General features: G+C 44.3%; 1 protein-coding gene across 4 annotated transcripts in view; it reads right to left on the reverse strand.

The window, feature by feature from the left end:
* Nucleotides 1-13,431, reverse strand: part of SHANK2 (SH3 and multiple ankyrin repeat domains 2) — a 771,218-nt gene that overhangs the window by 285,552 nt on the left and 472,235 nt on the right. For 3 of the 4 annotated variants that reach the window (XM_019551544.1, XM_019551542.1, XM_019551541.1), the window contains one exon: nucleotides 7,773-7,868. The exons of the other annotated variant lie outside the window; for it this stretch is intronic. In XM_019551544.1, coding sequence (XP_019407089.1) covers nucleotides 7,773-7,868 — 96 coding nt within the window. The remainder of the gene's footprint in view (nucleotides 1-7,772; nucleotides 7,869-13,431) is intronic. 4 annotated transcript variants of the gene reach the window in all.

Raw genomic sequence — 13,431 nt, forward strand, 5'->3', positions numbered from 1 at the left:
GTCAACCACTGCTGGACCTTACAAATTTAAGGGAAAATCATGCTCTAGACACTCTACCCAGACAGCATACCTTGTGCTTGAAAGAGGGTTTCCCCCCCGCCCCTTTTCAAGTCACATCAATATAATTAAGGGAACATGACTTTGAAAGGACCCATATGGATAACAGGGCCCAGTTGTCGTCATTTTTCTTCCCATACAAGAACGACAACTTTCATAGACTACCGACAGTCACTCAGCTTGGAAACTGACTCTAGATTCCTGCACTTACTGTATTGGTATTGTTTGTTGGCCCACAACTTTATGCCCCCTCAGCTCTTACCCTTAGCATCTTTCAAGTGCCTACTTCTATTTTTTAAAAATAAGGTACTACCCATCTCACCTCAGCGCCCTTGGTATCTCTCTAAATTTCACCCACAATCCCTTCCACACTCTAAATTCACATCACAAGGACTGTTCTGCCAAAGTAACTTTAACTGTATTAGTTCCTTAGATTAAAACAAAGCAAGCTCTGTTTACAGGCTGCAATGGTTTCCCCATCCATATACCAGTTTGTTGTCTTTTCATATTATAAATAAATTTGAGACTAATTCCATCTTCCTATATGACTACACAATGCCTAGCAGAATGTAGCTCCATCCCCATAGGAGCCTTTGGGTACCATTTATAATTTATATTGAAACAGCAGCTGTGAGTAAAGCATTTCACTTCAGAGACTCCCCAAGAGCCCCAGATAGCACAAGAGGCAAGACTGAGAGGGAATGCGAGGTGGAAAGCAGGTGATGTCTCCATCGGGTCACCTTTGCCCCCAAACAAATAGGTGGACACCAGAAACAGCTGAGAAAGCTAACAAAGCATTTCTGTTTGCTCATCCACCTGGAAAGTGTTCTTAGTTTTAAGCAAAATTTGGTCTATTTTGGTTTCTTCTTTATTTGGGAACTTGTTTAATCTTTTGCTGAGAAAGTGTTTAGGAAACCAATCTGGCTACTAAAGCACTTTGTCTTTTTCAAAGTCAATTGCTGTCAAAGCCATCATGACAATGTTCACTTTACCTGAGGGCTGCCTCTCTTATTGCTTTACTAGATCCTCCTTGCTCAGCTCTAGGGAGAGCTACAACAAATGATTGGAGTATAACCAGCTTTCATTTTCTGCTCCTTCAGTGTTATACAAGTCTGCAGCAAACAGGACAGGTGAAAGAAGAGTGCCAAAAAGAATGTTATGAATAACTAGACAAAGTGATTTACATGAGAGGTATATAGTTGTATGAATGCTATTGAAGTGATCTTTCTTATGCTATAGAAGAGAAAAAAAAGAATACTTGCAAGTACTGATGATTACAAAACTTAATCTAGCCCATAATGGGTAACATGAACAAGAGAAAGCTGTACAGCTTTTAAACCTAGATATGAAATATTACTGGATAACATAAAAGTCAGAGTTGAGGGCCACTGACAGTTACTGTTTCTAGAGCAAGAGTGGGAAAAATAAAGCCCGTGGGCCAGATTCAGCCCACCAACAGATTTGATTCGGCTCACAGGACCTGGCCTGTGTGGCAGGTGGCTTTGGCTGCTGTGTGGTGCCAGGTGGGTGGATGGGCGGGACTGCTTCAGCCCAGCAGCATCAGGCATCAGCTGTGGACTGAGGCAGGGCTTCCTTCTTAGTGGATGGGCAGCAGTGTTAGTTGTGGACACAGTGTGCAGGTACAGGAGCCCTGCTACAGAACCTGGTGGCAGCATCCACAGTTGACCCACTACCCTCCTGGCACGGTGGAAGCTCCTGCTTGGAGCCCCAACCCAGAGCCTGCCAGGGGCATCAGCTATAGACATAGGCAGGAGCTGCTGCTGCTGCACCAGATGGCAGCATCTCTCTTCGCTTTTCTTATCCCTGCGTCTTGCCCCTTGCCTTCTCCATCCCTCCCCCTCCTTTCAGAACCCAGCTGAAGCTGGCACTGCTGCCTGCCTAGGGTCTGCTGCTAAGTGTCTGGCCTCCAGGCAAACTACAGCTTCAGCTAGGTTCAGGAGGGAGGGACCCTACAGGACACTGAGCCCAGTCAGGGGTGGGGGTGGAAAGAGACAGACAGACAGACAGACAGACAGACAGACAGACAGACAGACAGACAGACAGACAGACAGACAGACAGACAGACAGACAGACAGACAGCAGTGGGGGTGGAGGGAGGGGAGAGAAGAGATGGATGTGCCCCTCAACAGGTCCTCAGTTAAGTGGCCCTCCAGCCCAAATAATTGCCCACCCCTGTTGTAGGGGCTGCCTACATTATATCTATCTAATTCTTAGTGGGGGCATCTACATGAGACATTTTACTAGGGAGATGCCTAACTAGCTCCACAGTAAAACTCCCAGTGTCTACATGTGTGCCTATTAGCATATACAAAACTAATATAGTTCTACCCCTAGCCTACTCTGGAGGTTCCGTGTGTGTGTGTGTGTGTGTGTGTGTGTGTGTGTGTGTGTGTGTGTGTACACACACATACAGCACACACATGCAGAGGTTGCTCAGCTGGCAGGGTGCTTTGGTGCAGGAGTTGCCTACCAGCCCCTCTGCAGCACACTGAGCCCAGTCAAGGCGGCCCTGGGCTGCTCTGACTGGGTTCAGTGTGCTGTATACACAAACTCCAGAGCAATATATTGCAGAGTTATTTGCTCCTGGGTGCACATTCAAACAGCATGCCTGGAAGCAAAAAATTCTAGAGCAATAAGCTCTGGAGTTTATTTATGCACAATAATTGCATGTGTAGACATGCCCAGTAATAATTAACTTAAATACTTAGGAAGTGGGTATTTGTGGAAACGAATAAGCCTATCAAGCTTCCAAAGAGTCACTAAATCAAACTGTTTATTATATTGTAGGCAAGAAGAATTTTATTTAGATAGCATGAGAGTAATTTTTAAATTGAAATAAGCATAAACATTTCTAATTCTTTTAAAATTTTCCTCTTATTTTTTTATATCACACACACACCAGCCACTTTTAGTGGCACTGGATGACAGTGCAGTACAAAAAATCTATTGAAAATATAAGTAGCAGCATTTGGGCTCATGCCGCTATCTAGGAGCTTGCTCCAACTGTCACTGGTTTCAATAGGAACAGCTATACCTTGCAAATTTTTATATTAAGTCTACAAGAGAGCTTCCATAATGGTATCTAGCTACCAAAAACATGATGCTACTCATAGCATGAAGATGTTATAGCTCAGGGACTTGTGGAACAGCATAAACAACTGTTGGTATTTATCTGCAGCAAACTCTAAACTGAACTTTTGATTATCCATCAATTGAATTAAGGTTGTAATATGGTTATTTTAAAATTACACATACACAGGGTCTTGAACTTATGATCTAATCCTATCACCAGGATTATTGTACAAATCAACTACACACAAATAAGCAATATTTGTTTTAGTACCAAATCTATTCTGAATTGCTTATGACATCTTCCCATTATGATTTAAAAATTAGGGCATCTAATACTTCAAGACATTATATCATTTGACATAAATGTCAAAATTTAACAAAAAAAAAATAAATTACTGATTGAAGGTATAAAAGATCCTCAGAAGCAAAACACACACACACACACCCTCCCTCCCCCCCAATTAAGATCCCAAAACAGACCTATTAATGACATGACCCACAAGATGCTTGATTGACACACTCAAGGAAGCAAGAGTGACAAGTCACTTGGCAACTTCTTCCAAGTTTCTCACCAGTGTAGGGTACGGGTAACCTAATTCTAAAAATAAAAGTTTCCATAAATGAGTAAAGTCAATTCAGAGTAAGTGCCAGTTCAGCCTAAACATAACAAATCTCTCCTCATTTTTTCCAAAGTATTTTGTGCTCCAACTGCTAACTGACCACACTAGAAAGAGATGCACGTATGATGGCTAAGTCTATATCTTAAGTCAGTAAAATCCACTACTAGTTTGCCAATGGGATATTTTCTTAAACATGAATTAATCCAATTATGCGCAAATGCACAATGAAAGTCAGAAGCAACATTAGATATTTGTTATCAACATCTGTCCAACATAAAATGAGCTGTGAGTGGATGGAAGGAATTCCCCAGATATTTGATGATGGCAAGCAGACCTACATCTTCCCCCACAATAGTCTAACAACTTATGCCTTTAGCCAGCAACAATTTTAGAATCACTTCCAAAACTCACACCACCAAAAAAGGCCCCAGAAATAGACCAAAGTATGGATATTCCTGTCTTAGTTTTTAAAGGAATTTAATGAAATGTAGCTATTTCAATCCCCCTAGCCAAAGTGTATTGCTTTGTAAAAGCGACTCAATGGATATGCATTTAACATGAAGTTTCATGCAGAGGAATAGATGCCATCTAACTGACAGATTTGACTATAGGCATATCCAAGAAGGTATTATCCTAGCTAATTATACTGCCAACAGTCTCTCCTTCACTATCTCTAAGCCTAGGGGAATCCACATGAGAAGTGCAGAGAGTAAAACATCTGAACTACTGACAGCTTCAATGCAACCCTGCACATCTTGTTAAAGTTTGAGTCAGTGAATCTTAACAGATTGCTGATGATAGGTACACAAACTAGGTACACATTCAACAGTCCCTCCTGTCTGTGAACACTTTGATTATGGATAGATGATCTCGGATTCAGCAAACAAATATGTTAATGCACCACTACCAAGCTATAAATCAAGAATATCCTTTGAGTGCCTGTCAGACATCAGCCACCATGAAATCTATATTGTGGAATACCCAAAAAGTAGCCCTTCCATTGAGGTGTAAAGGACATGCTGGCATCATCTTTCAGGGGTAAAATTTTCAATAGCAACCATATTTGAGTCCAAATGTAAAACACTATGCACTGACATTTTTTAAAAATAGGTTAAAATGTACAATCATGAAGTTGAGTTACTACAATTTTTCTCTGAAAAAAGCATAATTACAGCTGCTCAGTGTTGTCATACACCTGACCTTGATTTAGAATCAGTTGGCACTAGTTGAAGTGCCAGATATACTACAAGTCTCAAGCAACTGCTGACATCACTCTAAGATGCTATACCCTACATATTCTCATAACTACTTAGCCATTCCCCTGGCTAAGCAAAAGGCTATTTCACTAGAACCAGCAAGCAAAGAGTAGGACTGGGAGGGACCCACAACAGACTTACTAGCTGGAGGCAGCCGTGTCCAGCAGCTGTGCTTAGTCTATGGCTGAATCTTTGAAGCAGCGCTGTCTTTTTCGAATCGATTCAGAGGCTTCCAATTTGATTCAGACCTTTTAATTGGTCTTTTGATTCAATTCGGATTCAGAGATTCAGCCACCAAATTGGGCCGAATATCCTCTGAATTCAACTGGCTACCAAAACTTTGCGCAGCCCTAACAAACAACTGTTTATCTGAAAAGGTCCACACAGGAACATCTACACAAGGCCTTTTTGTAAAGCACCCACTAAGAAAGCCCAATTATTATGAAGACGACAGCAAAAAAGAATATTATCAATTTCTTGCTACTATAGTGGATGGATAATAGATTAAAATATGTTCAGATGATCCTAGAAGAGGGACCATGCCACTGGCGATGTGTTGGGGGTGCACATACACTCCCCCCCGAGATAGGCCATGCACCTCCTGGACCGTCAGTCATGAAACTGGAAGTACCAAGAGAAGTCCATTCCCAGGTTCGCTGCTGGCTCAGCAATCGGCTGCTGCGAGACCCTCTCCCCTGTCGGTAATCTGGTGCCCTCCCCAGATTCGGGAGGCACAAGCTGCCCATGATCATGTCCATTGATGCAATTAAAGTTAAAATAATGCATGTATGCATTCTGCCAATCTATTTGACCCTGAGTGCACAAGCAAGATCTGTCAGCCAGGTACCATAGAGTACATACTTTCAAATTTCTACAGTCTTTCACAGCTACATCACACTCGCAAACTCATAGCTGTCCAGCAATTAATCAATGCATGCAGATTCACCTCTGCTGCCTCCTGTTTTGAGTCCATGTCTTGCAGCAAGAGTTCTTATTTGTTCAAGTACATGAGTTTGTACTTGTCAATTTTGTTCCATTCTTATTGCTTCTCTCCACAAGACTATCTAACCTTCCTGTGTGATAATTTGATCCTCCGTTTGGCACTCGCAGGTTTTGTTATCCACAAATTTCATGTGTGGATATCTAGCTCTTGCACCAGTGGAAGTGCTAAAGAGACCTGAGGACCAAGTCCTTCCTCCAGTCTGATAACTTCTTTTTCCACATACCACTTTGAAGTCTCCCTTTCATCCAACTCTATATCTACCTTATGATTATGGCATCATTTTTCGTCTTTTAAAGTTTAACTAGTATTTTTTCTTGAGGCAAAAGTACTAGAACCTGGTGCCTAGACACAGGTGTTTAAGTCATCACTTTGAATATAGGCAAACTCAATCAGTCATTCATTCCAACAGCCTCCCCACCCCCACTGCTGCAGGAGACACCTCTATGTGATAGCCTACTGGTTACAACATTCACTCAAAAAGTGGGAGATTTCAGCTGTAGTCCTTCCTCAGTCCGAGAGATTTTTGAAGCCCATCAGCTGCTATGAGTGCCCTAGCCTTCATGCTTGAAGGAGGATGCAAGCACTCCACACTCTTCCTTTAAATACTGGACTACTGTACAGCAAGGGCACATCTACACATGTCACTATGGCACCATTGTTACTGCACTGTGATTTAGTATTGCCTTTTGGAAGTACTAAAATCATGGCACAGTAACAGCCCGTACTGCATTGTACGTGTGGCACGTGGTTATTTTTACCAGCTACTTTGTCATAGTGGCACACTATACCAGGGAGGTACATCACTACTGCAAAGTAGCTGCTGGTCACATATAGATGTCCATGGATGTTATGTCACTGTAGCGCTTCGCTACCATGACATAGCATCACATATAGACATGCCCAAAGAGATGAAAGATTCATATGTCCACATAGTGTGCATAACTCTACAGCCATGAGAAGGGGGAGTCTCCAGTTCCACTTCTTGCTGTGAATTAATTTATGTATTGTATCCAGCTATTCCTTAATGCAAAATGCATAAAGCTGTCCCTCTACATAAAATGTAGAGGAAAAAACTGCTTAAGATGTCTGCCCAATATTGGAATATATTTTCACACTTTGAGCCTTCACTCATTTCTCTGTTTTGGTAAATACAGATACAATACTCCCTATATCAAAGCTGTACTACAAGAGACTTTGCTCCCACCTTTCATGAACAGTTTCTCTCTAACCAACTAATTTCCTGGGATGCTCAATATCTGCAACAGTTTTGAGAGATTTGGCTACAGTTTTGCATGTAGGGAGAAAAATTCTGACTATGTACGGGATTATGGATTACTTAAACTTCCTCTTACCTGGTCCCTTCATACCTCCTACCTCCTTTTCTCCTTTCCATTAGCAGAATGGTAGGAAAGATTTAGAGACAAAAGGCAGTTCGCCCTCCATGCTGAATTACTGTAGTCCCAGGCCTTTAGAACAGCAGCTTTGTTCTGCTGTATGTTCATAGTTGCTTAGCTCCTTTGGCTGTAGCTGAACTACGTAGATCACAACTACTACTTCCCTGTATCATTGCAACTATGGATTAAGATGATAAAACAAACCAAGGATTGGAAGTCAGTTATATGTGGGGGAACGGAACAGAAAGTACAGCCCCTTGTCTACCCATCTGCATGTGCATGGCAGAACAGAGGTGGCTGGGGAATGGAGCAGCTGTGGGTACCATTTATCTGCAGTATGCTGGGGCACCTGGTTCTGGGCAGGAGGAGTGGAGTGATCACATTCCTTCTAGCACAGGGGCCAGGCACTTTGGCACCCGTGGAGGATTCTCGTGGTACTTGAGGACTGCAGCAGCAGGAAAAAAAAAAAAAGAGAGAGAGAAAAAAAAAAAAGATGTTTTTGTGAATTTCAGAGAAGCAAGGAGGGGTAGACACTTGATCTTGGGGCTTGAAATTGCAGCAAAACAGGTTTAGAGTGGAAATCAGGAAAAACTTCTTCACCGTTTGAACAGTGTGACAGTGGAACAGACTGCCTAGGAAGTTGTGGACTCCCATCGTTGGAAGGTTCACGAAGGTCAGGCAAACATCGATCAGGGATAATCTAGGTATAGCTGTGCCTATGTTCTGCAGCGGGCATTTCCCATGTTTCTGGGATTTGCTGATTGCCACACGGGGCCAGGGGGAAATCTTTTTCCCTTTTTGATGCTACATGCATCAGGGTTTTATTTAAGCATTCCTCAGTAGGATTGGGTACTGGCAGCAACCAAGGCTGGGGGTTTTGACTAGGGTGTGCCAAAGGCAAGGGGGAGCGGGATGCGGGTGCTGCTGCCGTTTGCCCAGCCGGGGCGGGGCACAGGTGCAGCAGCACTAGAAGCAGGAGTTCCTGTGCCCTTCTGCAACTTGCCCCATTCTGCCCAGAGCAAGCAGCGCCTGCAGCGTGCCCCCTCAACTGGCTGGGCAAGCGGCAGCAGGGTACAAGGACTCCTGCTGGGACCTAAACCTGGAAGGTCCTGGCTAGAGGGTCTTGCCCTACTGCTGAGGGTCAGGAAAAAATTTTGTCCACCACACTTCAAAGATGTGGAAACAATGGAATTGGAAAGAGTCCAACAAAAACCTATGACAGATTAAGTACATTTGGATTATAGAAAGGAAAGCAGGAACAACTGGGATTATTTAGTTTGGAAGAGAGATGACAGATGGGTGATGTGATAACAGAGTTCAAATACCAAGTGGTTTGTATATAGGTTATTATAAAGAGTTAAAGAAGGTGGCGATAGACCAGGGGCAGACAAAATATAGCCTATGGGCCACATCTAGCCCACCAGGCAATTTCATCAGGCCCATGGCACCCACCAATTAACTGCAACCCACCTAGCCCATACACCTTGCTCCCACCCTTGTGTGCAGAAGAGCCCAGCCCAACCAGCATGCAGCTGCTGGCTGCTGCTGCTGCCGCCGCCACCACTACTACAGCCACTGGGGAACCTGCTTAGCTTCCCCAGTGTCCAGCAGTTCCTCCCCATCTTCCTGCTGCAGCGCTCACTCCAGGCTGCAGGTAGGGAAGTGGCAGGGGGAGTGGGAGCTTCAGCTGGGTGGGGGTATGGAGCATGGAGCCGGGTGGTGGGAGCATGGAGCCCTCATGGGGTGGGGGGAAGGGAGGGAGTATGGAGCTCAGGTGGGCAGAGTGTGGGTGTGAGAGAGGATGGGGGCATGTCTGGGGACCTTCCACTCACTCCCTCCCCCCCCCACCATGGTGCATAGCTCCTACCACTACCAGCAGGTGCTCATGGCACTCGTGGCCTGTGCAGGTGCTGCTGCCTACCTGCACACAGCTTCAGCCAGTGCTGCATGTGGTGACAAGGAGCGCAACTAGGCAAGCCTGCTTCTACTAGACGCTTCGCTTATAGCTCCTGGCACTCGCATGCAAGCAGGGAACACCCCACATAATGGAGACAGCTGCCTTCCCCACCCCCTGCCTTGCATATCTTAGGACTCCACTGGAAATGGAGGGGAGCACTGCCCTCTGCTTCCCAGCAGAGTCCTAGGACCTGCATGGTAGGGGCAGGGAAGGCAGCCAGCTCCATTTTGTGGGGCTTTCCCTAATGATGCATGAGTGCCAGGAGCTGCATGTGCACTGTGGGGAGCCCCATGTAATACAGGAGGGCCAGCCTAGCTGTGCTCCTTGCCACCACGTACAGCGCTGGCCTGAACTGTAAACTGCCAGGTGGCAGTGCCTGCATGGGACACAAGCACCAGGATCACCCGCTGCCTGCTGCTGCCACTGGTGGCAAGGGCTGTGCACCATAGGGAGGGGAGCATGGGGTCCTCCCTCACACTCATACCCTGCCCCCACACCCCCCTACATATACCCCCCAACATACCCTATGCCCCCATACACAGCCACACCCCCTCCCAAACCACACACACATCCACCCTCAACCATACCCCACACACAATATATAAGGGGAAGACTTTACTTTGAGCTATTATGCAATCATCTGTATACATAGTATGAAAACACATCATGACAAAATTTTGTAATTAAAATTAAAAATATGTTATAGCAGATGTTTGACTTTTAGTACACAATTTGGGGGTTTTTTTGGTTCCAAGATGGCAAACTCCCACTTCCAAAAGCAATACTTTCCAGAGGTAAGGGGAGGGACTTCTGGTGGCAAAGGTCAGGGGTTAGGGCCAGAACTTCCAACAGCAAGACGGCAACCAGGGGGGGCAGGGCTACTCTTGTGGCCCTCAACAGCTAACCAAAACTCGTTAAAGCGGCTCTCCAGCCAAAATAATTGCCCACCCCTGTGACTGATTAGATAGGAGGATAGTCTAAAAACAGGACAAGAAGTAACAAGTTTCAAAGTGCAAAAAAGGAAACTTTAGGTTAGATATTAGGAAGAACTTCCTAACTACGAGGGTGGTTAAGAACTGGAACAGATTACCTAGAGAGGTTGTGGAATCTCTGTGCTTGGAAGCTTAAAGCCCAGTTACACAAAACTTTGGATGAGATCAGGCTTAAAGAAGAAGGATTGTGCTTTGAGCCAGGAGTTGGACTAGATGACCTCCTAAAGTCCCATTCAGCACCACTCCCAACCCCACACCTTTAAAGAAAAAAAAGATGCTTCTATGCTAGCACATTTGGATGTGGGTGCTACCCACATGTCTGTCCTACCAAGTTGGGGAAGGGGAGGTGGGGCAGAAATTTTGTCCATTTCCTGAACTCCCCGAGGCTTCACCTTGCTCTGCATGTCTGGAACATCGGTGTTTATTCCCATTGACCAATGACATCTACAATTCTATGCTCACCCATTTACTTTTGATTGCAACAGTGCAACTCTTTTCCCTTACCTCTAAGCTTCTCTGTCCATCTGTCAAAATTAAAATTTGATGGAAAGTGATTGAGGTAAATTGAACACAACAACTTAGTAAATGAGCTGAAAATTATTTGATTGCAACTAACTTAGTTTGGTCATTGTATCTATGTTAATTTTACTATGGTGATTTACAAAGGCTGGAAGAAACAAAGCTAGTTTTTTGAATTAGAAGCACCTTCACATCATATGTAATTTCATAGATTTCATAGACATTAGGGCTGGAAGGGACCTCGGGAGATCATCGAATTTACTGAGAAGCTCCAGAAATCATTGATAAAAAAAAAAAAAAACAAACAAAACCCTCTAAACATAGTAGCCACAGGGTGCAAGGTAACATTAAGACAACCATCACCATGACTGTCCAGACACCTAGACTGCTATTAAGTAAACCCCATAATATGCCACATTCCTGATACTTAGCATAAGTTTTGGACACTGTGGCTCTTCTGTTATTCATCATTACAGCATGGGAAGTGTGGTACACCTACTTAATTTTATTTGTCACATTCTGAAAGTTATATAACGGAGATTTGTTTTGGGTGGAAGGTTGACATGGCCTTCTTCCATGTTTCTTAGATTATACCCTGTACCTTTTAAACTGTGAATCCATGACTACGTAATGGATAACCAACCTCCCATGCAAAGCTGAAATGGGTTTAATGGCTCACAAGAAATGCTTTAAGTGCATGCTTTATTCAAGCTGAATCTTTTCCTAAAATGAGAAGATACAGCATACATGGTTTTTGATGCATGTGAATCAGCCAATTAATATGGACTCTTAAGTTAGTGCTAAACTCCTTTTTACTCCTTTTTTGCTCTGCTGCAGCAAAAAGTGAAGGGCGATTTCCACGCCCCCCAGAACAGCATTTAAGTTACTGAAAGCATTTCAGCATTTAAGATACATGCAATACCCAGTCACCTCTGACTGGGAACAGTCTTCTCAGTGCTCTGGGTTCAATCCTGTCCTCTAAAACATAATTATAACAGTCCACATGTCTCCTAATGTAGCTACTGTTTAAAAAGAAGTACTCACTTAATGTATGGGTTATAAAACAAAGCAAGCTATGGCCCTTATTAATACATTATGCTCTCCCAGTTGTGAAATTACTTGCACTGACCAAAAAAAGTTATCAAAATAAAAGGTGAAAACTGGGAAATCATGTGTCAAAAACAAGGCTGCTGCTGTCAATGGTATGTTGTATTATTAACCTGCTTGCAGATGTTAAAGCTAAAAAACCTCCAAACAAACAAACCAGAGCTTTACTTTAAACTCTGCATGCTCCTGTGCCAAGCCCACAGCATACCCAGAAGAGGTGGCATGCTAGTAGGACCCAGCTCACCCAACATCCGAATCTATCAAGCACGTCAGTGGGGCATTTTAGCCTTTTTATCTAATACCCAAACCAATCAGCTATTAGATAAAAAGGGCAAAAAAGCCCCAAAGCACCCAATTTATACAAATGCTGCAGAGCCAGGTGGAACCAAATACACTCCTTCTTCCAGTAAATCACTTCTTTTGTTTTTTGCAAGCAGCAAAAAGACTGTATTAGTCCAACATCTTGCTTCTTTTTACAGTTCTTTTCTCTATAGAACCCTCCTAATTTAAGAGCTAATCCTACTGGGCCTTTATACATGATGTCTATGTTACAGGTCAAGTTTTAAAATTTGGGATCTCTTTTTGCACCTACATGGTAGGTCCCCATGTGCAGCGACATGCAGTTTGTGGCACAACAAACTGCTTTGTTGTGCCACATATTACACGTATGGAATGTGAAAACATTTGCTGCACTGCAAGTTTGCAGAGAGGTGGCAAAATTTGCTACTGGAAATCCTGATAACAAAAAAACCAAACAAACAACCTCTAAGGAAACAAGTGGCACAGAGCACGTGTCAGTAATGTGTACTGGAACAAACAGAGGGCTGACCATCCAAGGCAATGCTCTCGCCGCCAGCCAGGCTGTGCGCTGCCAGATCTGCACCCCTGCTGCACCAGGACATGAGGTAATACTGATGCTGGCTACAGCCTCACCTACCCAGGACAAGTTTCTGCAGGTCAAAGCACATGTGCAGGGGCATACAATGGGGCACAAAGCAGCAGCACAAGTTTGTGCTGCTAGGGTTTGTGCCTCTACGAGTGTATCCCACAGGCTGCAGGTACCATTTGTCTCAAATACCTGATTTGCACACATTGGACTCAGCCTATGAGCAGGCACATTTTTTTGTCCCTGGGGACAAGGACTGGCACACTGTGTCACTACTACTTGTCTCCAGGGAACACCTATGTCACATGCCCTCTGGTGCGTGGCAGATTATCCTGGATTGGGTAGGGGGGCTGGGGCCAGCACTGGGGCTGCAGCCTTACTTGGGGCCTGGAGGCCTCCTGAGGCAGCAGCAGTGGTGATCCTGCTGCTCAGAGCTTGGTTGGCAACTGGAGCATGGCTCCAGCCAGCCAGGCTCTGGTTTTGGGTAATGCATGCTGCGCTCACATGTGCTGCTCTGCTTTTTTCTTTCTTTCTTTTTTTTTTCCAT

The sequence above is a fragment of the Crocodylus porosus genome, unplaced genomic scaffold (genome assembly GCF_001723895.1).
Source record: "Crocodylus porosus isolate Cpor-Errol unplaced genomic scaffold, CroPor_comp1, whole genome shotgun sequence".
NCBI classification, from domain to species: domain Eukaryota; kingdom Metazoa; phylum Chordata; order Crocodylia; family Crocodylidae; genus Crocodylus; species Crocodylus porosus.